The 26,205-nt window shown below is 43.6% G+C and overlaps 1 protein-coding gene across 6 annotated transcripts in view; it reads right to left on the reverse strand.

Annotated features, from left to right (window-relative positions):
* Positions 1-26,205, reverse strand: part of grip2a (glutamate receptor interacting protein 2a) — a 58,432-nt gene that overhangs the window by 21,922 nt on the left and 10,305 nt on the right. For 5 of the 6 annotated variants that reach the window (XM_029723809.1, XM_029723807.1, XM_029723810.1 and 2 more), the window contains 15 exons: positions 22,216-22,351; positions 20,777-20,922; positions 20,105-20,191; positions 19,931-20,006; positions 19,040-19,185; positions 15,609-15,756; positions 15,026-15,195; positions 10,049-10,168; positions 9,603-9,758; positions 9,158-9,344; positions 7,610-7,755; positions 3,987-4,067; positions 3,455-3,518; positions 2,683-2,828; positions 1,870-2,014 (listed from right to left, as the gene is read on the reverse strand). In XM_029723809.1, the coding sequence (XP_029579669.1) occupies positions 1,870-2,014; positions 2,683-2,828; positions 3,455-3,518; positions 3,987-4,067; positions 7,610-7,755; positions 9,158-9,344; positions 9,603-9,758; positions 10,049-10,168; positions 15,026-15,195; positions 15,609-15,756; positions 19,040-19,185; positions 19,931-20,006; positions 20,105-20,191; positions 20,777-20,922; positions 22,216-22,351 (1,954 nt within the window). The remainder of the gene's footprint in view (positions 1-1,869; positions 2,015-2,682; positions 2,829-3,454; positions 3,519-3,986; positions 4,068-7,609; positions 7,756-9,157; positions 9,345-9,602; positions 9,759-10,048; positions 10,169-15,025; positions 15,196-15,608; positions 15,757-19,039; positions 19,186-19,930; positions 20,007-20,104; positions 20,192-20,776; positions 20,923-22,215; positions 22,352-26,205) is intronic. The other variant, XM_029723808.1, reaches the window with a different exon arrangement.

The following is a 26,205-nucleotide window of genomic DNA, read 5'->3' on the forward strand; positions in this document are numbered from 1 at the left end:
ACAACTATGGATTATTTCGACCCAAAACAACATTTGTTGTTGAAGTAGAAGTCCTGGGAGTGCATTCTGACTAAGAACAGCAAAGGTAATCCAATTTTTCTAATAGTAATTCTGAGTTTAGTGAGTCCCAAACTTGGTGGGTGTCAAAATAGCTAGCCGTGATGGCCGGGCTATCTACTCAGAATATTGCAAAATGTGCTTTCGCCGAAAAGCTATTTTAAAATCTGACACCGCGATTGCATAAAGGAGTTCTGTATCTATAATTCTTTAAATAATTATGTATTTTTTGAACGTTAATCGTTAGTAATTTAGTAAATTCACCGGAAGTTTGCAGTGGGTATGCTAGTTCTGAACATCACATGCTAATGTAAAAAGCTGGTTTTTGATATAAATATGAACTTGATTGAACAAAACATGCATGTATTGTATAACATAATGTTCTAGGAGACAACCAGTTTAAAACTGCCTGGTTGTCCAGTTTGACCAGGCAGTAATAAAGAGCTGACTGATAAACAGACCATACTATTGTTTATTGACATATTTTACACAGTGAGGCTTTGAGGGCGTGCTGTTTCCACAGATATCCACTCTAGTGGGCAACACAGGCCAATGATTGACAGTGAATCAAACTCCCACCATCACAACAGTCTGTAGGGTCCTCCTCTCAGCCATACATCACAATCATAACAATAGTCTGTAGGGTCCTCCTCTCAGCCATACATCACAATCATAACAATAGTCTGTAGGGTCCTCCTCTCAGCCATGCATCACAACCATAACAATAGTCTGTAGGGTCCTCATCTCAGCCATGCATCACAACCATAACAATAGTCTGTAGGGTCCTCCTCTCAGCCATACATCACAATCATAACAATAGTCTGTAGGGTCCTCCTCTCAGCCATGCATCACAACCATAACAATAGTCTGTAGGGTCCTCCTCTCAGCCATGCATCACAACCATAACAATAGTCTGTAGGGTCCTCCTCTCAGCCATACATCACAATCATAACAATAGTCTGTAGGGTCCTCCTCTCAGCCATGCATCACAACCATAACAATAGTCTGTAGGGTCCTCCTCTCAGCCATGCATCACAACCATAACAATAGTCTGTAGGGTCCTCCTCTCAGCCATGCATCACAATCATAACAATAGTCTGTAGGGTCCTCCTCTCAGCCATGCATCACAACCATAACAATAGTCTGTAGGGTCCTCCACTCAGCCATGCATCACAATCATAACAATAGTCTGTAGGGTCCTCCTCTCAGCCATGCATCACAACCATAACAATAGTCTGTAGGGTCCTCATCTCAGCCATACATCACAACCATAACAATAGTCTGTAGGGTCCTCCTCTCAGCCATGCATCACAACCATAACAATAGTCTGTAGGGTCCTCATCTCAGCCATGCATCACAACCATAACAATAGTCTGTAGGGTCCTCCTCTCAGCCATGCATCACAACCATAACAATAGTCTGTAGGGTCCTCCTCTCAGCCATGCATCACAACCATAACAATAGTCTGTAGGGTCCTCCTCTCAGCCATGCATCACAACCATAACAGGAGATTGGAGGTGCATCTCAATAGTCCAACAGTCTAAAGAGGCCTCCTCTATCTAAACTGATATTAAATAAATGTATAGAAAACCCAGAGTGAAAGCAGATGCCTGGCAAGTGGGCATCTGCCATATTGCTTTCACCTCTCCATACAGATCAGTACCAATGAAGCAGAGCAGGCAAGGCAGGCGCTTTTGACAAATTAAATGTGTACAAAATCCCACCTATGGAGCCAGTCTGTAGTCTCATCACCCTTTTTCCACTTTTATAATAAGAGAGTCAACCTCATGCCCTTGGCACATGACCTCTCACCTTTCGGCCAGGCCATTCTTGGTGAGGCCTGAGATGACGATGGGGTCAAAGGGCTCCTCTGTGCCTGAGATGGTGATACCCAACGGGCCGTTGTAACGCTTCAGCTCCACCGTGTAGATAATGGAACCAGACATCTCAAGCTCATCTGACAGGGACAGAGAGAGCACACACACACACGACAATTACATAAAGGGATGAACTAGTCTAGCTCAAATCTGGGTCACATCCAAACTGGCTACCACGCAACATGAGAAATTATGAGACACAAATAAAACATGTATAAGTAGACATTTTGTAGGACAAATATAGCAGCCACATGACATATACCAAGTCCCCATTTAATCGTAGTTATTTTTCAGATGGAATTTTACCAAGTATTTGATGGTGTTTAACAGCAAAATATTTGAAAAGAGTGGGCATTACAGTACAATCATCCATCAAATTCTAACTTCCTTGTACCAAATGGTATGTAACGTTGTTTATATTAGGTAATTTAAATAGACAGAAATGTATAGAGTTTAAATATGTTTCTACTGGGGAATTCAACCTAATTGGATAGAAATGTGTTATTGTACATATTCATTTTATTCATTTAGCAGACACTCTTATCCAGAGAAACTAAACGGAGCAATTAGGGTAAGTGCCTTTATCAAGGGTACATTGACAAGTTTTTCACCTAGTCGTCTCGGGGACTGGCCCAATGCTCTTAATCACTAGGCTACCTGCCATCCGTCTCTTCTAGACACACCTCTCCATGCAAATAAGTTTCAGGACTGCATGTTTATTTTTGAAGCATGACTGTGTTCATCCTACCAGCGTTGTCCTCGTCCTTCTGGATCCGGAGCTTGACCATGTCCTCTGCCTGCTGAAGCACGTGCATAGCATCCTCCATGGTGCAGTTCTCCAGACGCACGTTATCGATGGCCAGCAGCCTGTCCCCTGGCTCCAACGTACCCGTCCTATTAGCAGGCAGGTGAGAGGTGGGCAGGAAATTAACCCACGAGTTAAAAAAAAATACTGTGTATGTTTGTACCTGACATTTGCTTTGCATCTCAAAGCTGCTTATACTTGATTTCAAGGGACTGATAATAGCATTTTTCTAAAATATCTTAAATTGATTGTGAAGCTCAACTAAGTCACTGATGTTTTTAAAGATGTTTGTATTTACTCCCAAGTGTCAGATGAACTCAAGGATAACATATCTCTGCGTGCAGTTTGAAGGAAGTTGCTAACTAGCGCTAGAGCAATTGCTAACTAGTATTAGCGCATTGACTGGAAGTCTATGGGTATCTGCTAGCATGTGCTAACGCTAATTAGCATTGGCTTGCCAAACTACCTCTAACTTCATACTTGACAGAGAGACATAAAAATGGTATCCATGCGGTCATCTGACTCTGGGGAAGTAGATAAAGGGCCTCATTGCCAAAATCTCGAAGTATCCCTTTAACATGATAGATGAAAAATTACAAAATCATGACTAGTATCATTTCATACTTGCCAGGTGAAACTAACCCCAGACCTGTGGCAGTAAAGCAAGTCATTTGTTTGAGGAATCTACCCCATGTGATTGGGAGGCTGGACATACCTGTGGGCTATGCTTCCTTTCCTGATATCAGAGATGATCAGAGGTTTGTCAGGTCTCTTGCTTGCTGTTCAGACAGACATTAAATTAAACATTCATAACATCCACAGAGATAATAGAAAGGCAGGGAATACAAATAACACTTATCAGGAGTTGACTGTTGCCCAAATCATTTTTATTTGCTCTGGATCCCTGCATGTTCTACTTTAGTGCACACAGTCCAAAAGCATTGCATGTACCACAAGTCACCTGATGGCCTGCCCTACTAGCTTCAGTATCTGTGACATCACTAACATACTCTCTGTACTACATAGAATTACTGTCCTTTATTATTTTTCCAGGCCCATTAAAGTGTGAAAGAGGTGATAAATGCTTGAGGACCATTATTATTCATCAGACTTAATGAGGCAGTAGCTCTCATGACAGTCTAGGCCACAGTTATGGATCACAGAGCATTGATCCACACAGAGAGAGATATGCAGGCCAAGGGATGTTATGTTAGCTCGCCCCCTGCCGTTTGCATCTGGTAACTCACCACTGATGGTGATGCCAAGTTCCACTCCTCTCCTCTTGGGCAGTTTTACATGGAACGTGCCACTACTGGGAACCACTGATTCTAATGGGTGGGTGGGAGAAAATAAAAGACAAAAAACAGCTTCTATCACCAGGCCATCTGACTGTTGAACAGCCATCACTACCAGGCTACCTGCCCGGTTCTCTGCCCTGCACCTTGAGACTAATGTTCCATGTATATAGATAGTCATTGTACACTGGTCAGCTCATATTCTGGTTTATATACTGTTGTTTACGGACTGTGTATATATACACTGTTCTCCACATACTGTAGCCCATCCTAATATATAGTTGAAGTCAGAAGTTTACATACACTTAGGTTGGAGTCATTAAAACTCGTTTTTCAACCACTCCACAAATTTCTTGTTAACAAACTATAGTTTTGGCAAGTCGGTTAGGACATCTACTTTGTGCATGACAAGTCATTTTTCCAACAATTGTTTACAGACAGATTATTTCACTGTATCACAATTCCAGTGGGTCAGAAGTTTACGTACACTAAGTTGACTGTGCTTTTAAACAGCTTGGAAAATTCCAGAAAATTATGTCATGGCTTTAGAAGCTTCTGATTAGGCTAATTGACATCATTTGAGTCAATTGGAGTTGTACCTGTGGATGTATGTTAAGGCCTACCTTCAAACTCAGTGCCTCTTCGCTTGACAACATGAGAAAATCAAAAGAAATCAGCCAAGACCTCCGGAAAAAAATTGTAGACCTCCACGAGTCTGGTTCATCCTTGGGACCAATTTCCAAATGCCTGAAGGTACCATGTTTATCGGTACAAACAATAGTACGCAAGCATAAACACCATGGGACCACGCAGCCGTCATACCGCTCAGGAAGGAGACGTGTTCTGTCTCCTAGAGATGAATGTACTTCGGTGCGAAAGTGCAAATCAATCCCAGAACAGCAAAGGACCTTGTGTAAAATGCTGGTGGAAACAGGTACAAAAGTATGTATATCCACAGTAAAACGAGTCCTATATCGACATAACCTGAAAGGCCGTTCAGCAAGGAAGAAGCCACTGCTCCAAAACCGCCATATAAAAGCCAGACTACGGTAGCATCATGAGGTAGGAAAATGCTGTGGATATATTGAAGCAACATCTCAAGACATCAGTCAGGAAGTTACAGCTTGGTCGCAAATGGGTCTTCCAAATAGACAATGACCCCAAGCATACTTCCAAAGTTCTGGCAAAATGGCTTAAGGACAACAAAGTCAAGGTATTGGAGTGGCCATCACAAAGCCCTGACCTCAATCCTATAGAAAATTTGTGGGCAGAACTGAAAAAGCGTGTGCGAGCAAGGAGGCCAACAAACCTGATTCAGTTACACCAGCTCTGTCAGGAGGAATGGGCCAAAATTCACCCAACGTACTGTGGGAAGCTTGTGGAAGGCTACCCGAAATGTTTGACCCAATTTAAACAATTTAAAGGCAATGCTATCAAATACTAATTGAGTGTATGTAAACTTCTGACCCATTGGGAATGTGATTTAAGAAATAAAAGCTGAAATAAATCATTCTCTACTATTATTCTGACATTCACATTCTTAAAATAAAGTGGTGATCCTAAGTCAGTTAGGATCACCACTTTATTTTAAGAATGTGAAATGTCAGACAGGGAATTTTTACTTGGATTAAATGTCAGGAATTGTGAAAAACTAAGTTTAAATGTATTTGGCTAAGGTGTATGTAAACTTCTGACTTCAACTGTACCTACTGTACAGTCGTGGCCAAAGGTTTTGAGAATGACACAAATATAAATTTTCACAAAGTTTGCTGCTTCAGTGTTAAGATATTTTTGTCAGATGTTACTATGGAATACTGAAGTAGAATTACAAGCATTTCATAAGTGTCAAAGGCTTTTATTGACAATTACATGAAGTTGATGCAAAGAGTCAATATTTGCAGTGTTAACCCTTCTTTTCCAAGACCTCTGCAATTCGCCCTGGCATGCTGTCAATTAACTTCTGGGCCACATCCTGACTGATGGCAGCCCATTCTTGCATAATCAATGCTTGGAGTTTGTCAGAATTTGTGGGTTTTTGTTTGTCCACCCACCTCTTGAGGATTGACCACAAGTTCTCAATGGGATTAAGGTCTGGGGAGTTTCCTGGCCATGGACCCAAAATATCGATGTTTTGTTCCCCGAGACACTTAGTTATCACTTTTGCCTTATGGCAAGGTGTTCCATCATGCTGGAAAAAGCATTGTTCTTCACCAAACTGTTCCTGGATGGATGGGAGAAGTTGCTCTCAAAGGATGTGTTGGTACCATTCTTTATTCATGGCTGTGTTCTTAGGCAAAATTGTGAGTGAGCCCACTCCCTGGGCTGAGAAGCAACCCCACACATGAATGGTCTCAGGATGCTTTACTGTTGGCATGACACAGGACTGATGGTAGCGCTCACCTTGTCTTCTCCGGACAAGCTTTTTTCCGGATGCCCCAAACAATCGGAAAGGGGACTCATCAGAGAAAATGACTTTACTCCAGTCCTCAGCAGTCCAATCTCTGTACCTTTTGCAGAATATCAGTCTGTCCCTGATGTTTTTCCTAGAGAGAAGTGGCTTCTTTGCTGCCCTTCTTGACACCAGGTCATCCTCCAAAAGTCTTCGCCTCACTGTGCGTGCAGATGCACTCACACCTGCCTGCTGATATTCCTGAGCAAGCTCTGTACTGGTGGTTCCCCGATCGCGCATCTGAATCAACTTTAGGAGACGGTCCTGGCGCTTGCTGGACTTTCTTTGGCGCCCTGAAGCCTTCTTCACAACAACTGAACCGCTCTACTTGAACTTCTTGATGATCCGATAAATGGTTGATTTAGGTGCAATCTTACTGGCAGCAATATCCTTGCCTGTGAAGCAATTTTCGTGCAAAGCAATGATGACGGCACATGTTTCCTTGCAGGTAACCATGTTTGACAGAGGAAGAACAATGATTCCAAGCACCACCCTCCTTTTGAAGCTTCCAGTCTGTTATTCGAACTCAACCAGCATGACAGAGTGATCTCCGGCCTTGTCCTCGTCAACACTCACACCTGTGTTTACGAGAGAATCACTGACATGTCAGCTGGTCCTTTTGTGGCAGGGCTGAAATGCAGTGGAAATGTTTTTTTTTATTCAATTAATTTGCATGGCAAAGAGGGACTTTGTAATTAATTACAATTCATCTGATCACTCTTCATAACATTCTGGAGTATATGCAAATTGCCATCATACAAACTGAGGCAGCAGACTTTGTGAAAATTTATATTTGTGTCACTCTCAAAACGTTTGGCCACGACTGTTCATACCATTTTCCAAATTATATACTGTCTTTACACAGAACAAATTTATATTCATATTCTGGATTCTCACACATGCTCACTCTAATATATCTACTTTGGATTGGTATTTCTTGATTTGTTGTTTAGATTACTTGTGTATTTGACATTCTACTGCACTGTTGGAGCTAGTAACATAAGCATTTCACTGCACCTGCTATAACACCTGCAAATCTGCGCACGTGACCAATACATTTTGATTTGATTTGAGATGCTATTTCAACTTGGATGAACAAAGGTTAAACTAATTAAAAAGACTATACCTGCTACATCAAACTCAATCTCCAGAGTGACCTTATTGGCCAGAGCAGCGTCACGCAGTAGCTGATTGGCCTCCTCCAGTGTTCCATCCTCTGTAGGGATTCTGTTGATGGACAGGAGTCTGTCCCCCACCTGCAGCAACCCACATCTGACGACACAGAGAATAGTTAGAAGAGTACAATGGAGGGAAAATCTTTTTAATACATAATAAAGTACAATAAGGGACAATGGGTAATTCTGTGGCATTCGGCATAATTCTATGTGGCCTTTATACAGTTAGACATTTAACCAAACTGAACGGTTGTTACTAACAGTTTTTCCTAATACTTCTCGTTTACATCCCATTTCTCAGACGAAGCCTGCTCATAAACTAAAGACTATGAGTCCTGCTGTAAAACGATAAGAAACCATATCCATACTACTACCACCACCACTACTACCATGAAACTCTTATATGGAGCATATAAAAATATACAGCGCTATCTGGTTATTTACTCTCATGACTGCTTTAGATTTCAGAGACAGGTGGTTTAAGGTGGTTTATGGTGAACATATTTCAACTCCACTTTGACCTCAACTCACTGCTAACCACTGTCATTAAACCACTGAGTCAGGACCCTGAAAGGCACAATCCCACCCACAATCAACCCTTGTTGTTAAATTGAACAAAGCTAGACCCTCCTGTTCTGGCTAGGTGCAATGGGAAACATTTAAGTAGATTTCTTCTATTCCCAGAAAACTGGCTTTGACTCCAGTGACTGTGGAATAATGGATCAATATGCACCTAAGTTGAACAATTGTCAATCACTTCTCTGATAAGAAAATTACTCTTCACCTTGCTTGACCTTAAATAAAGGGCAAGGACACACACTTCACCCTCATATTTACACCCCCCCACCCACACACACGCGCGCGCGCTTACTTCCATGATCACATCATTAGGACACACACATAGCAGCACTGTCAACTAGGATTAATTCACTAAACACTGCAATTCATTAACCTTACGTCAGTGCTGAGACGAACATCACAATAGGATGTTCTGCTTTAGTCACTCCCTCCCAACGGAAGGAGACTTTAAATGGTATTACACCACCCAGAGGACATGGCCTTCTGTTGTCCATACAGACACTATCATTACTCTTACAAGACAAGGGCAGAGAGCACACATTGGCCTAATCAGGGCTATCCGTTTCCTTAATAAATAAACAGATAAATGCTTTTTGAAAGCAAGGCCAGGATAAACTTTTATAAATAAATGTAGTAGAATATAATTTATTCACTTGCTTCTCACAGATTCTAATACCACTGAAGTTATTACCATTACCTCAAAGCAAGGTGCCTAATGGAACTGCTAGGACACAGCGGAGCTAAAAGTGACATCTTCAGATAGGAGACCCAGATTAGTATTCCTCAGAGAAAGCAGTGACTCTCCTCATCACTCCCGATGACACCCTACCGTCCGCTGAGTGACTAAGACATGGCCCTAAGGTCAAGGTCATTCCACACTGTACAGTACTTCTATGTCTGGGAGGCTGTGTGCGTGTAACCTTTCGGCAGGGCTGTCAGGCTCGATGAAGCGGATGACTGCAGGAACGGTCAGGGTCTCTGTGGCAAAGACACCCCCCTGCAGCTGAACCCCGAACCCTGTGAGTGGATCCCCCCTCAGGACGACCTCGCTGGTCTCCACATGAACAACCTGACCCCCAGGGCCCACTGAGCTGGATGCTAGGGACACTGGGTGAGGGGGAAGGGTGGATAGTGTGATACATTGAGAGAAAGGGGAGGAATGAATGGATAGATGGAGAGAGAGAGAGAGAGGGAGAGAGGGAGACGGAGAGTGAGTCAGCTATCAGCCTTTCCATCAGTCCATGTCAGTGATCCGTCGTCAGAGCAGTCACCCTTTAATGAGGGGAGGTAGGTCAATTCTCAAACTATTCTAAAACCCGGTTATGAATACACATTTGTTTTTAAAGCAGTACACAATCCACATACGTGAGCTCTTGTGCTCCTTCCTCCTCTGGCGTCTCTTATGTGTGGTGCTACGGGGGCTGGTGGATGGGATGGGGCAAGGTAGGGTGCTGCTGCCCTGGCTGCTGCTGTACCCTGAGGTGGCTGTGGAGGAAGGGGAGAAGCCACCACACACCAGAGCTGAAAGGACACATGCTCACAACATCAAATCAATGCAAAGAGAAACCCCTTCAAGGTAGAATAATCACTTGACCTGACCTGCAACTCATCACTTGACCTGTAACTCCACCTAGGCTACATGCAATGCTAATACACAGTTAATGATATCGCAACATTACCATTGGGATCAGAGGATCATAAACTGAAAAAAGACAGATGAGCAACAGCAACTTTTAAAATACATACACTTAGCAAGGAAAATGCTATAAACTGTACTATACCCAGCAGCATATTCACACATTATAACTCACATGTGCAGTGGTCCTGCTGGTTGAGTGGGTGGCTGGGACTGCTCCATGTCTTGCAGTGTTGGGTGTGGCTGTAGTTAACAGTGGGGTCCCAATGGTGAAGGTTGCTCTTCTCCACTTTCACTGCAGCCACAATGAAACAAAACAACATTTAAAAGTTGTTTATAAGGAAAATTACTCTCTGCTCAGGCACAGCAATGTGCTGCTAAATTCTGCCCATGAAATGCTGCTTTAATCTCCATTTACACCCCAGAGCCTGCAGGATAACAACAGGCAGAGTCATTGATATTTTGTTTTCTTCATGGTACACTAGATTGAATCCTGTGGCATAATGCATTTTTGTCAACACAGGAAAATCAGTGAGACACATGTAATTGAATGGAGCAAAGAAGGACAGAATATGTGAGAAATGTTCTTACTTTTACTAACAAGCTTCAACAAAGCTGAATGCAGATTTGAGAACATTCTACAATTTCACTTTGAAGAAAGCAAAAGAAACTAGGTTTGTAAAAACACTGGCAGGTCAGTCAGAACTGACTCTCACTGAGCTAATACTGCCTTGTGAAGAGAGGACATGCCATGTGAATCTGCCTTCATTGAACACAGCTGAAACCCGAAAGGCTAATTGCAGATGACGCCTCATGGATAAGATATGTCCTGCTTTCCTGATTGGCAGGCCAATTGACCATGTGAGGTGTCAGTGTCAAACCTGAGGCTTATTCAGTTGTGTGAAAAATTAATGGGATTGGAGATATAGATGCCAGATGACACAAAATAAATACTGGTCTGAAATGTTCCACTCTTTGGACTGCATTTACTGTGTGATTGCTGTGTCCCCAGATGTTTACTCCCTTATAAATTATTTATATTCTTTAATGCTGTAAATTGCAGGTTGTAGCCAAAAGATACAGTATTGGCTATTCTATTCTCACACCCACAAACAATGTAGTAAAACCAAATCATTAATGAAACATTAAAGGGAAAAATGTGAAGCTACACTCCACACTTGAATGTGACCAAACCACACAGCTTTATTTAATGGGGAGAAATACACACGACAGTAATCCTTAGTGTTCTATTCGTACAGTCTTAATCTGTGACAGTCTCCCTCCTCACATGGAAGAAGGATTTGCAAGAAAGCCATGGATGTCTCACAGATCCAGGTCATCCAAGACATTGTAGTATGTCTTATGAAAGCAAGTATTTTTCAAACGTCCACAACGTTCGTCTCAGGCAGAAGTTGTCATTAACCCTTTCGTATCCCCTAGGCCTAACCATAGGAAGAGTGACAAGATGTGACCCTTTCTCAGTAGTTAGGGGCAACTTCTATCCACTCCTCCAAAACTTCCATCCCACTCTGTGGTCCTGTAACTCTTTGGCTCCTGCAGAGTAGAGCTCTAATTCCTATCTTTACTGAGGAATACTGTAGAAACAGCTTATCTTTTAGTTGCCATATCAGTCTTATTAAATCCCAGCGAGGATTAGACAAATTGCATTTTATGATCATGTCTAATACCCAAAGGGAATGTATCATTAAAATATAATCTCATCATTGTGGCATTTAATTTCAATAATGAATCTACATCTAATCCAATTTAGATGGACATGAAAAATTACAGTAATTTTATAGGCACAAATTAAAACCGAATTGAAACAATTTCTTTTCACTATCTTGAGTACATACATTAGTGTGATACAGTGCAATATGATAATCCATGTTCACGATGACAGATAACAATATGTAATCCAACTCCATTGGGTAGTGGGTGTCTTAGCCATAAGATCCATATTCTAATGCTGAGACGCCCACCGCAGACAAGACTAAGCCACTGTAGTTGACACTAAGACACAGCATAGTTGTACCACACTTCAGGCTTCACAATCTTTCCCAACCTCACATACTAAGAAACAACCTCTGACCAAAGGCTCTGTCAATCAACGGTTAGGTGTTCCTTTCTACCTGTTAATTCTTACATGGATCAAACTATTTCAACTAAAGCTGTTTATCATGTACATGACATCAGTGCTTCGTAAATTAATCATTTTGAAAAAATATATAATAAATAAAAAGAAACCACCTCAGACTGTTGGGCCAAAAACACAACAACACAGGTGTGTGTGTGTGTGTGTGTGTGTGTGTGTGTGTGTGTGTGTGTGTGTGTGTGTGTGTGTGTGTGTGTGTGTGTGTGTGTGTGTGTGTGTGTGTGTGTGTGTGTGTGTGTGTAGCCGGCAGTCTACCCCAGGGTACAGTGCTCGTAGCCTCCAGACCTCTCCACACTTGAGTGATTCACAGCATACGGGAGGAGGCAGCTCACCCTCTGCAGTCCCTTTACAGCAGCAGAGGGAACTATGTAGGGTTGTGAATATGCTTAAACACAGTTTATCTGATTTTCTTTCCACTGGGTTACATATGCAAATCAAATCAAATTGTATTTGTCACATACACATATTTAGCAGATGTGATTGCGGATGTAGCGAAATGCTTGTGTACCTAGCTTCAACAGTGCAGTAGTATCTAACAGTGCAGTAGTATATAAAAATGATTCACAACAATACACACAAATAAGTCAATGAATGGAATTAAGAATTATATAAATATTAGATTGAGCAATGTCAGAGTGGCATTGACTAACATACAGTAGAATAAAATACCTTATATATGTATGAGATGAGTAAAGCAGTATGTAAACATGATTTAAACATTATTTAAGTGATTAGTGTTCCATTATTAAAGTGGCCAGTAAGTCTATGTATATAGGGCAGCAGCCTCTAAGGTGCAGGGTTGCGTTGCCGGGTAGAAGCCGGCTAGTGATAGCTATTTAACAGTCTAATGGCCTTAAGATAGAATCTGTTTTCAGTGTCTCGGTCCCAGCTTTGATCCACCTGTACTGACTTCGCCTTCTGGATGATAGCGGGGTGAACAGGTCGTGGCTAGGGTGGTTGATGTCCTTAATGATTATTTGGCCTTCCTGTGACATTAGGTGCTATAAGTGTCCTGGAGGGCAGGTGATGCGTTGGACAGACCGCACCACACTCTAGAGAGCCCTGCGGTTGCGGTGATACAGCCCAACAGCATGCTTTCAATTGTGCATCTGTAAAAGTTTTGTGAGGGTTTTAGGGGCCAAGCTAAATTTCTTCACCCTCCTGAGGTTGGAGAAGTAGTCCGTGGTAGTCCGTGATTGTCTGTAGGCCCTGCCACATATGCCTTGTGTCAGAGAGTTCTTTATTCCTGTCTGCGCGATGTACTGAGAACCCAGATGGCTGAATGGACGGGGACAGTATATCCCAAGAGAGCCATGTTTCCGTGAAACAGAGTATGATACAATCCCTGATGTCTCTCTGGAAGGAGATCCTCGCCCTGGGCTCCCGAGTGGAGCAGCGGTCTAAGGCACTGCATCTCAGTACTTGAGGTGTCACTACAGACACCCTGGTTTGATTCCAGGTTGTATCACAATCGGCCGTGATTGGAAGTCCCATAGGGCGGCGCACAATTGGCCCAGCGTTGCCCGGGTTTGACTGGTGTAGGCCGTCATTGTAAATAAGAATTTGTTCTGACTTGCCTAGTTAAATAAAGATGAAACAAAATGAATAAAAAATAAAATACTTTATTATCCAGAGACTGAACATTAGCAAGTAATATACTCGGAACCGGTGGATGGTATGCATGCCTCCTGAGTCGGACTAGAGGTCCACTTTGAATACCTCTTCTCTGCCGGAGCAGCCTCTAGAATAAGTTCAATTGCCCTGGGTGGTACGAACAAAGGATCCAATTCTGGAAAGTCATATTCCTGGCTATAATGCTGGTGAGTTACCGCCGCTCTGATATCCAAAAGTTATTTCTGGCTGTATGTAATAACACAAAAACATTTCTGGGCTAATAATGTAAGAAATAACACACAAAAAAACGAAATACTGCAAAGTTGCTTAGGAGCTAGAAGCAGAGCTGCCATATCTGTTGGTGCCATCTTACTAGCTAGAAAACGACCTAAACATTGCATAAACAAAGGACTGTGAAGAGGGGAGGAGAGGACGCCTTGGAGAGTGTTGGGATACTGCCCCTCTCCCCACCGGTGTGATTACTACCTCTGAGGGTTTGGCGCTTGAGGTAGTCACCTCATACAAGTACTTGGGAGTATGGCTAGACGGTACACTGTCCTTCTCTTACCACATATCAAAACCGCAGGTTAAGGTTAAATCTAGACTTTGTTTCCTCTATCGTAATCACTCCTCTTTCACGCCAGCTGCCAAACTAATCCTAATTCAGATGACCATCCTACCCATGCTAGATTAATGAGACGTAATTTATAGATCGGCAGGCTAGATGTTCTTTGCCATTCAGCCATCAGATTTGCCACCAATGCTCCTTAGAGGACACATCACTGCACTCTATACTCCTCTGTAAACTGGTCATCTCTGTATACCCGTCCAAGACCCACTGGTGGATGCTTATTTATAAAACCCTCTTAGGCCTCCACATACAACACCTGTTCTGACAGTCACATTCTGTTAAAAGTCCCCAAAGCACACACATCTCTGAGTCCCTTCTCTTTTCAGTTCTCTGCAGCAAGCGACTGGAACGAGCTGCACATTTTTTAATCTCTTCACTCAAAGACAGTTGTGTCTGCTTTGCGTGATGTATTGTTGTCTCTACCTTCTTGCCCTTTGTGCTGTTGTCTGTGCCCAATAATGTTGTACCATGTTTTGTGCTGCTACCATGTTGTGCTGCTGCCATGTTGTGTTGCTACCATGCTGTGTTGTTGTAATGTGTTGCTGCCATGCTATGTTGATGTCTTAGGTCTCTCTTTATGTAGTGTTGTGTTGTCTCTCTTGTCGTTATGTGTGTTTTGTCCTATATATATATTTTTTTTATCCCAGCCCCCGTCCCCGCAGGAGGCGTTTTGCCTTTTGGTAGGCCGTCAGTGTAAATAAGAATTTGTTCTTAACTGACTTGCCTAGTTAAATAAATAAAAATATAAAGACCTGTGTCTTGAGGTCTCATGGGAAGTCTGCTCTGATTGGCTGGCAGGATCTCCAATTTAACAATGTCAGAGGTTTGGGCCAACAGCTGCGTGGCCTCCATCAGGGAACAGTGCTCAGTACTGGTCCCATCTATACACAGGAGAAGATCACCTATATGCAATGCCCCACACCTGAGAAAAAGAAAAAGAAAGAAAGAAAGAAAGAAAGAAAGAAAGAAAGAAAGAAAGAAAGAGAGAGAGAGAGAGAGAGAGAGAGAGAGAGAGAGAGAGAGAGAGAGAGAGAGAGAGAGAGAGAGAGAGAGAGAGAGAGAGAGAGAGAGAGAGAGAGAGAGAGAGAGAGAGAGATAGAGAGATAGATAGATAGATAGATAGATAGATAGATAGATAGATAGATAGATAGATAGATAGATAGATAGATAGATAGATAGAGAGGTAGGTAGGAAAATGACAGACAGAGAGGGATTTGAAAGTAGGAAAGCATATTACATTTAGTATAAAGCTATTTTAATGCAAAATACAGTATGATCTCTTTGGTATGCAAGTAAAAATGTTTGACATTGTTTGTGACAGGAGGCTTGGCTCACCTCTCCACCACACTGGCCTGTTTGATTTTGTCAATGACGATGACCTGCTTGTTCCTGTACACTGCAGTAGCCAGGCTGACACCCAGGCTGGCTGCAGGACACTTCACTATCTCCACCAGCAGGGGGCCAGAGGCCTGCTGCACAGACTCTGAGAGACAGACAGACAGACATACACGGCATTAGGGTGGAATATCCATAGTACTGTAGTGAATTGATGAGGTTGCTTGGTGTTGGGTTAATACAGTCACTACAGTACAGTGATGAAATCAGTGTCTGAGTACTTAAGAAATGTTATAATTATAATTTCCACATTTACTTTGTCTTCATTATCTCCTCTCTCTAAATTGAAGACCCCATTATTTTATTTCAGGGGACATTTGGTTTGTTAATGATGTTTTCCCACTTTATTCCAAACAAGGATATTCCCATTTACTTCACCTCAACCCACCTCACTTAACATTTAACTCCGGCAGCACAGAGTCAAGCTGTCTCAGCTGATGACATACAGTATGAGACATGCTATCCAGTGATAACTGAGAATTGACAGGGACGAAACAGAGAAAATCAGGTACACTGGATTGGGAAACTCTCAGTGAAACGTCAGTTCGTCTGATATCTTGTCTGAGACTCAAGTCCAACCTTGTACTGCCTGGGGAGTGTCACCGTACCAGAGGAGTGTCCCAGACCCATGCTGACAAACCCAGGCTTGACTGTCACTGACTTACAGCTGTTCTGAGGGGCGTATTCTGTTTACCAGATGAAGTTAGGCAGTAAAGCCCCCTGGCATGGAGCAAGTGATTTACAACTTTGAACAAGGCACACCTGTTAATGGACATGCATTCCAGGTGACTGGTACTGTATATATGGGGAAGGGTATAAAAAAAATTCTAGAGTATTGAACATTTCCAAGAGAATATCATTGGGAAATATAAAAAATATGGAAAACCTAGACTCTGCCTAGAGCTGGCCGTCTGACCATACTGAGCCACAGGCCAAGAATGACCTTGGTCAGGGAGGTGACCAAGAACCCAGTGACCACTCTGACCGAACTACAGAGTTCCTTGGCTGAGATAGGAAAACCTGCCGGATGGATAACAGTCTCTACAGCACTTCACTAATGTGGGCTTTACGGGAGAGTGGGCAGACGAAAGCCACTCCTGAGAAAAAGGGACATGACAGCATGCACAGAGTTTGAAAAAAGGCACGTGGAAGACTCTGAGAGCATAAGGCAAAATATTCTGTGGTTTGATGAGACAAAAATGCAACTATTTGGCCTGAATGCAAAGTGCTAAGTCTGAAGAAAACCAGGCACAGCCCATCACCCGTCTAACACCATCCCTATCGTGAAGCATGGTGGTGGCAGCATCATGCTATGGGAATGGTTTTCAGTGGTAGGGACTGGGAAACTGTTAAGGATAAGGCGAACAATGAATGAAGCTGTTGAGGAGCCTTTTGGTCCTAGACTTGGTGCTCCGGTAACGCTTGCCATGTGGTAGCAGAAAAAACAGTCTATAACTTGGTGACTGGAGTCTCTGACAATTTTCTGGGCTTTCCTCTGACACCACCTATTATATAGGTCCTGGATGGCAGGAAGCTTGGCCCCAGTGATGTACTGGGCCGTTCGCACTACCCTCTGTAGCGCCTTATGGTCAGATGCCGAGTAGTTGACATACCAGGCGGTGATGCAACCAGTCAGGATGCTCTCGATGGTGCAGCTGTAGAACCTTTTGAGGATCTGGGGATCGATGCCAAATCTTTTCAGTCTCCTGAGGGGGAAAATATTTTGTTGTGCCCTCTTCACGATTGTCTTGGTACGTTTGGACCATGATAGTTCGTTGGTGATGTGGACACCAAGGAACTTGAAACTCTCGACCCGATCCACTACAGCCCCATCGATGTTAATGGGGGCCTGTTTGACCCACCTTTTCCTGTAGTCCACGATCTGCTCCTTTGTCTTACTCACATTGTGGGAGAGGTTGTTGTCCTGGCACCACAATGCCAGTTCTCTGACCTCCTCCCTATGGGATGTCTCATCGTTGTTGGTGATCAGGCCTACCGCTGTTGTGTCGTCAGCAAACTTAATGATGGTGTTGGAGTCATGTTTGGCCACGCAGTCGTGGGTGAATCGTGGTGTATTCCTCAATGCCATTGGATGAATCCCGGAACATATTCCAGTCTGGGCTAGTAAAACAGTCCTGTAGTGTAGCATCCGCGTCATCTGACCACTTCCGTATTGAGCGAGTCACTGGTGCTTCCTGCTTTAGTTTTTGCTTGTAAGCAGGAATCAGGAGGATAGAATTATGGTCAGATTTGCCAAATGGTGGGTGGGGGAGAGCATTGTATGCATCTCTGTGCTGGAGTAAAGGTGGTCTAGGATTTTTTTCCCCCTGGTTGAACATGTGACATGCTGGTAAAAATTTGGTAAAACTGATTTAAGTTTGCCTGCATTAAAGTCCCCGGCCACTTTGGAGTGCCGCTTCTGGGTGAGCATTTTCTTCTTTGCTTATGGCCTTATAGAGTTGGTTGAGAGCGGTCTTAGTGCCAGCTTCGCTTTGTGGTGGTAAATAGACGCTATGAATAATACAGATGAGAACTCTCTTGGTAGATAGTGCAGTCGACAGCTTATCATAAGGTACTCAGGAGAGTAATACCTCGAGACTTCTGTTAATACCTCGAACCAGCTGTTATTGACAAAAATAAACACACCCCCACCCCTCGTCTTACCAGAGGTAGCGTCTCTGTTCTGCCGGTGCATGGAAAATCCCGCCAGCTCTATATTCTCAGACTCATAGCTGTAATCGACGCCAAATGTGCTTCTACAAAGTATTGACTCAGGGGTGTGAATACTTATGTAAATGAAGTATTTCTGTATTTATTTATTTTTATCGGAGGAGAACAGACTGAAGGGTTATTTGACATTTGACCATGCCAAACTGACGCAAGCTCTCGGTCCTCAACATTCTGCACCCTTCTGTGAGACTCTTTCGGGGGCAGGAACATCTGTCTGTCTAACTGACTGTCTAACTGTGAGGCACTAGTTCTAATTTGGGTATATGAAAGCCTAGATCTCTGTTTTTGTTTTTTTGCTTAATTTTGATGAATAAAACCGTTCTATGTCACATGCAAAATGAAAGACAAAAAGAATCCTAAACTTTCGGGTGGTTTGGCTTACTTACATATGGTATAGAGTCGACTTCTATATTCGAATCAGTAGAGTATTTATTGTTCCATTGTATGTACCTGCTGTACCATTCCTACTAAGTGTTGACATGTTTTGTAGTCGTGTGAATCCCCAGTGGCGGCTTGTGAGCAACGAACACTCGCTCTAATACATTCTTGTGGAACGGGCGCATAATTTACCCTCAGAGCGATGTTGCCTTGCCTGCCGTATTCTCACATAATACCCCTCCGACCAGCGTGTGTGTGCTCACCCATGACGGAGACGTCATACTCAATCAGGAACAGGGCTTCCTGGCTACACTGCATCAGCATAGTGAGGGCGTCAGCGTGCTTCTCTCGGTTTAAGGGCATCCCATCCACGCTCAGCACGCGGTCACCAGCCTTCAGTGTGCCCTCTCTGGTAGGGAGACAGAGAGAGAGGTGAGAGAACACTAACCCTTAAGTGTGCATGAAGGAGAGGGCATCAAATGCAGGCACTCTGTCCACACAGACACATCACATGGTCACCATCTTTCTGTTTGCCTTCTCTAGGAATAGAGGAACATTAAAAAGGGAAGAAGGGGGGTGTTTTGGACATTGCAGTACAGTCAGCTTTCGCCACCAAACAGCTCCCACCAAACAGCTCTCTGGTAAAAGATAGATTCTACCTCTGACCTCTCAGGAAATGAATGAACATAAATTAATAAGCATAAATAATATCTATATATTCTCTCATGGTGTACAGTACACTCAACATGTAACTGTTTGCTTTATATGATGTATATACAATGTATGTTGCCCTTAATCTTCTGAGAAATCCTGGACAGAAACAGTGCAGTACAGCATTCAGCTAGCTAGTCCCTAGCCTTAGGATGAAGCTTGCTCTTTATACTGTTAATGTGGATATAACATTAATGCATGACTGCATTTCCATAGGTCTGGGGGGCACGCATCACTACATCTTTTCAATAGCATTTGCCATTGAAACAAATGGCAAAGAGAAAACCAGGTCCAGCAAGCTGTATAGATTGCACACAGATCCATACACTGACTGAAAACAAGGCATTCCAGAGCTTCTTAATCGCTTACTCATGTGAAATTACTCATGAGGGAATAATCACGTGTGTGCACGCACGTGCGCACACACCTCTGCATGTCTTTACCTATCAGCTGGACCCCCGGGCCGTACGTAGGTCACTACCAGAGGACGAGACCTGTGCCAGTCTTCATGGAACCCTCCTAGAGAAGCAGAACACACTCGATCAGGTTCAATCTTTCATCCTCTGCCACCCATCATTATACACACTGTACATTCTAGCAGACTGAATGATGCCCACCTCTCATGACGAATCCAAAGCTGTTACCCTCCTTGTATAGGCACACCTCTATGGTCTTAGATATGACACCCGAGGGAGCATTCCGGACTGAAAACAGAGATGGGGAGAGAGAGAACAACTGTCACATTCATGATTCACATTCAGTGTTTTAACCTTAGTTTGAATTATTTTATCTTAGCTTTTTTCCCCTCTTGTTTTCTGTACATGGTCCTTGTGTTCAGGGTTAGTGTTAACTGCCAATGTGAGTTGCGACCCATTGCTGGGTTGCTGTTTTGGTCCTTATGGGTAAAAACTGGATCATCCAGTGGAGGGAGAACAGCTCATGGCTGGAATGGAAAGGTATCAAAGAAATCAAACACATTCCATTCATTCCATTTGGGCCATCAATGAGCATGTCTTCCGATTGAAAATGACACCAGCCTCCACTGGGATTCTGATTAGTTTGTTTACTTGCTGGGTCACAGTCCAGAAATAGATTGACAACTACTGTACTGGAATAATGTCCCATTATGAGAATACAACAACAGAGAGAATTGGAAGCTTTTTCAACCAAGAACAAAGGCAAGCTATGTTGACCTTATCTCCACTACTGTATATGTTATTTGAAAATACATGGATATTATAGACCTACTATAATAGACGCAGGACTATACACACTAGAAGTGCTCATACCAAAAGGAGGTAATTCGTACTCCACTTCCAGCACCACACGTTCCCCTATGTTCTTCAGCAGGCTGATGATCTCATCGTGGCGGAGCTTGGACAGGTTGATGCCGTTCACAGACTTGATGTAGTCTCCCACATTCAGCTGGTCACTCCTACAAGGAGAGATAGAGCCACTCAGTTAGAGCTACAATAGAGCACATCCCCAGCAGAGAACATTGAAGACGTTGCTTGATGAGTTTTTCCTGACCATGCCACTTAGCCAGGGAATAACTCTGGGTTGGTTGGGTCACATGTTTAAGAAAACCTCCTGGCCCCACTAATGATAGACTCTGAAAACAACATCTAATCTCCTGATTCATGGCTTCAGAACATTGTTGTGTATCTTCATCACTGCCCTGTCATGACTAATGTTTGGCATCTTTGTAGCAGATAGTCTGTCTAATTATAACACAAGCTATGCAAATAGATGCAACCCTAGAATTCTCCAGACAGACAGACAGATAGAGATGAGAGACATGTTTCACATGATGTCTCCCATGTGACATTGTGAGTCAACACGATGCTCATTTGGATGCTAATTAAATAGATGTGCTGCTCTGCTACACCTCTGGGCTACTGCCAATCGCTACAGTGACTCAGGACACACACATCAGCATGAGCCTACCAAACACGGTCATACGCTTTCATCTTAACATAGATATATTGTGTATATGACACCAACAGAGTCGACTAGCGAACAGGTCAGTGGTGTAATAGTTATAATAGTAGTGAGATATGCTGTTAAGTAATATCATGATTGTCATATCTAGTCGGTCGACCACATTCTATACTGAGACACTGTTGTGGTGGCAGAAAGAATTTCATTTTCCAGTATTTAATATGTGTGTGTGTGTAATAAATAAAGATGAGAGGCTGCAGTCACATGCCACTTAGTCACTCTGAAGCGTGAGAGAGCTTTCCACTGCGTTTTGTTATTTTATGGCTGACATAAGGACAAATTATATGAATTGAATGTTAATTCAACTATCTTTACTGAAATAACATCGCTCCACACTCCAAAATAGAAACATTAAATTACTATGAATACCAAGTGAATTGGGAGGCAATTAAATAAAGCAGGTAGTCGCTTAAAACAGTTATCTCTACATTAACTTAATACCAATTAATTCACTGTAGTAAGATGTAATTTAATTAAGTATGTGTGATTGGGAACATCCATATTTATCTTGTTTATTAACATAGGGGACCCTCTCCTAAACTATGCTCTGGTGGAATATCAGTTCCAGGCTCCACATCACCCAGTAAACAGCTGATCTCCTGCAGCGTTTATGATCCCCAGGTTAGTGTGAGGCGGTGTATTACAGTGTGGATGGTGTGGGTAACACATGCAGACAGCTCGCTGCGGTTGCCAGGTTACGGATATGTCATCTCAGTGGAGATCTCACCTGGCAGCTAGCCCACCTGGCCGTAGGTTTGACACTCTGGGCTTGCCGTCCTTATCGGACCCCCCGGAGATGGTGAGGCCCAGGCTGCTGCCCTCCCTCTTTATCAGGTCCACGGTGGTCACACCCCGGTAGTCTTCTACACACACACACAGGCACACACAGGGACACACAAGAAAAACAGGGACACATAGGAACACACAGGGACACACAAGAACAAACAGGGACACATAGGAACACACAGGGACACACAAGAACAAACAGGGACACATAGGAACACACAGGGACACACAAGAACAAACAGGAACACATAGAAACACACAGGGACACACAGAGGCACACAAGAACAAACAGGGACACACAAGAACAAACAGGGACACATAGGAACACACAGGGACACACAAGAACAAACAGGGACACATAGAAACACACAGGGACACACAGAGGCACACAGGAACATACAGGGACACACAGGAACACACAGGGACACACAGGAAAACAGGGACACACAGGGAAAAAACACAGGAGGAACAGTGGATGGACAGAGTCACTGAGTCAGCATCCATCTGGGACACAGAGTCTGTTTGTCTGAACTGTTACAAACACGGCTTGATTATCTCTACCTCTGACGTTCTGTCTCTTTCTCTACCCCTCATTATCTCTCTCTGTCTGACTCACTTTCTCAATCTCCTCTCCCCCTCCATCTACTCTCTGATGATGGATGTCATGGATAGGGGATGGGGTCAGCTCCAAATAAACTGATGGACGTCATGGATGGGGGATGGGGTCAGCTCCATATAAACTGATGGATGTCATGGATAGGGGATGGGGTCAGCTTCATATAAACTGATGGATGTCATGGATGGGGGATGGGGTCAGCTCCATATAAACTGATGGATGTCATGGATAGGGGATGGGGTCAGTAGATGACCTGGAGCCAGTGGGTTTGGCAACGAGTATGAAGCGAGGGCCAGCCAACGAGAGCGTACAGGTCGCAGTGGTGGGTAGTATATGGGGCTTTGGTGACAAAACGGATGGCACTGTGATTGACTGCATCCAGTTTATTGAGTAGGGTATTGGAGGCTATTTTGTAAATTACATTGCCGAAGTCAAGGATCGTGTTTGGCAGCATGAGTGAAGGATGCTTTGTTGCGAAATAGGAAGCCCATTCTAGATTTAACTTTGGATTGGAGATGTTTGATGTGAGTCTGGAAGGAGAGCTTACAGTCTAACCAGACACCTAGGTATTTGTAGTTGTCCACATATTCTAAGTAAGAACCGTCCAGAGTAGTGATGCTGGACGGGCGGGCAGCTGTGGGCAGCAATCGGTTGATGAGCATGCATTTAGTTTTACTTGTATTTAAGAGCAGTTGGAGGCCACGGAAGGAAAGTTGTATGGCATTGAAGCTCGTCTGCAGGGTTGTTAACACAGTGTCCAAAGAAGGGCCAGAAGTATACAGAATGGTGTCGTCTGCGTAGAGGTGGATCAGAGACTCACCAGCAGCAAGAGCGACATCATTGATGTATACAGAGGAAAGAGTTGGCCCACGAATTGAACCCTGTGGCACCCCCATAGAGACTACCAGAGGCCCGGACAACAGGCCATCCGATTTGACACATTGAACTCTATCAGAGAAGTAGTTGGTGAACCAGGCGAGGCAATCATTTGAGAAACCAAGGCTATTGAGTCTGCCGATGAGGATGTGGTGATTGACAGAGTCGAAAGCCTTGGCCAGGTCAATGAATACGGCAGCACAGTATTGTTTCTTATCGATGGCGGTTACGATATCGTTTAGGACCGTGAGCGTGGCTGAGGTGCACCCAGGACCAGCTCTGAAACCAGATTGCATAGCGGAGAAGGTGCGGTGGGATTCGAAATGGTCGGTAATCTGTTTGTTGACTTGGCTTTCGAAGACCTTAGAAAGGCAGGGTAGGATAGATATAGCAGTTTGGCCAAGAGTGTCCCCTCCTTTGAAGAGGGGGATGACAGCAGCTGCTTTCCAATCTTTTGGAATCTCAGACGACACGAAAGAGAGTTTGAACAAGCTAGTAATAGGGGTTGCAACAATTTCGGCAGATAATTTTAGAAAGAAAGGGTCCAGATTGTCTAGCCTGGCTGATTTGTAGGGGTCCAGATTTTGCAGCTCTTTCAGAACATCAGCTAACTGGATTTGGGAGAAGGAGAAATGGGGAAGGCTTGGGCGAGTAGCTGTGGGGGAGTGTAGTGCTGTTGACCGGGGTAGGGGTAACCAGGTGGAAAGCATGGCCAGCTGTAGAAAAATGCTTATTGAAATTCTCAATTATAGTGGATTTATCGGAGGTGACAGAGTTTCCTAGCCTCAGTGCAGTGGGCAGCTGGGAGGAGGTGTTCTTATTCTCCATGGACTTTACAGTGTCCCAGAACTTTTTTGAGTTTGTGTTGCAGGAAGCAAATTTCTGCTTGAAAAAGCTAGCCTTGGCTTTTCTAACTGCCTGTGTATATTGGTTTCTAACATCCCTGAAAAGTTGCATATCACGGGGGCTGTTCGATGCTATTGCAGAATGCCACAGGATGTTTTTGTGTTGGTTAAGGGCAGTCAGTTCTGGAGAGAACCAAGGACTATATCTGTTCCTGGTTCTACATTTCTTGAATGGGGCATGCTTATTTAAGATGGTGAGGAAGGCATTTAAAAAAAAACAGGCATCCTCTACTGACGGGATGAGGTCAATATCCTTCCAGGATACCCGGGCCAGGTCGATTAGAAAGGCTTGCTCGCTGAAATGTTTCAGGGAGCGTTTGACAGTGATGAGTGGAGGTCGTTTGACCGCTGACCCATAACGGATGCAGGCAATGAGGCAGTGATTGCTGAGATTTTGGTTGAAAACAGCAGAGGTGTATTTAGAGGGCAAGTTGGTTAGGATGATATCTATGAGGGTGCCCGTGTTTACGGCTTTGGGGTGGTACCTGGTAGGTTCATTGATAATTTGTGTGAGATTGAGGGCATCAAGCTTAGATTGTAGGATGGCTGGGGTGTTAAGCATGTTCCAGTTTAGGTCACCTAGCAGCACGAGCTTTGAAGATAGATGGGGGGCAATCAGTTCACATATGGTGTCCAGAGCATAGCTGGGTGCAGAGGGTGGTCTATAGCAGGCGGCAACGGTGAGAGACTTGTTTTTAGAGAGATGGATTTTTAAAAGTAGAAGTTCAAATTGTTTGGGTACAGACCTGGATAGTAGGACAGAACTCTGCAGGTTATCTCTGCAGTAGATTGCAACACCGCCCCTTTTGGCCGTTCTATCTTGTCTGAAAATGTTGTAGTTAGGGATGAAGATTTCAGAGTTTTTGGTGGACTTCCTAAGCCAGGATTCAGACACGGCTAGGACATCTGGGTTGGCAGAGTGTGCTAAAGCAGTGAATAAAACAAACTTAGGGAGAAGGCTTCTAATGTTAACATACATGAAACCAAGGCTATTACGGTTACAGAAGTCATCAAAAGAGAGCGCCTGGGGAATAGGAGTGGAGCTAGGCACTGCAGGGCCTGGATTCACCTCTACATCACCAGAGGAACAGAGGAGGAGTAGGATAAGGGTACGGCTAAAAGCTATGAGAATTGGTCGTCTACGACGTCCAGAATAGAGAGTAAAAGGAGCAGGTTTCTGGGGGCGATAAAATAGCTTCAAGGTATAATGTACAGACAAAGGTATGGTAGGATGTGAATACAGTGGAGGTAGACCTAGGCATTGAGTGATGATGAGAGAGATATTGTCTCTAGAAACATCATTGAAACCAGAAGATGTCATAGCATGTGTGGGTGTTGGAAATGAAAGGTTGGATAAGGTATAATGAGCAGGGCTAGAGGCTCTACAGTGAAATAAGCCAATAAACACTAACCAGAACAGCAATGGACAAGGCATATTGACATTAAGGAGAGGCATGCTTAGCCGAGTGATCATAAGGGTCCGTGAGATTCAGACAGCTAGCCGGGCCATAGGTAGCAAGCTGGCAGAAGATGG

The sequence above is a fragment of the Salmo trutta genome, chromosome 30, assembly GCF_901001165.1.
Source record: "Salmo trutta chromosome 30, fSalTru1.1, whole genome shotgun sequence".
Taxonomy (NCBI): domain Eukaryota; kingdom Metazoa; phylum Chordata; class Actinopteri; order Salmoniformes; family Salmonidae; genus Salmo; species Salmo trutta.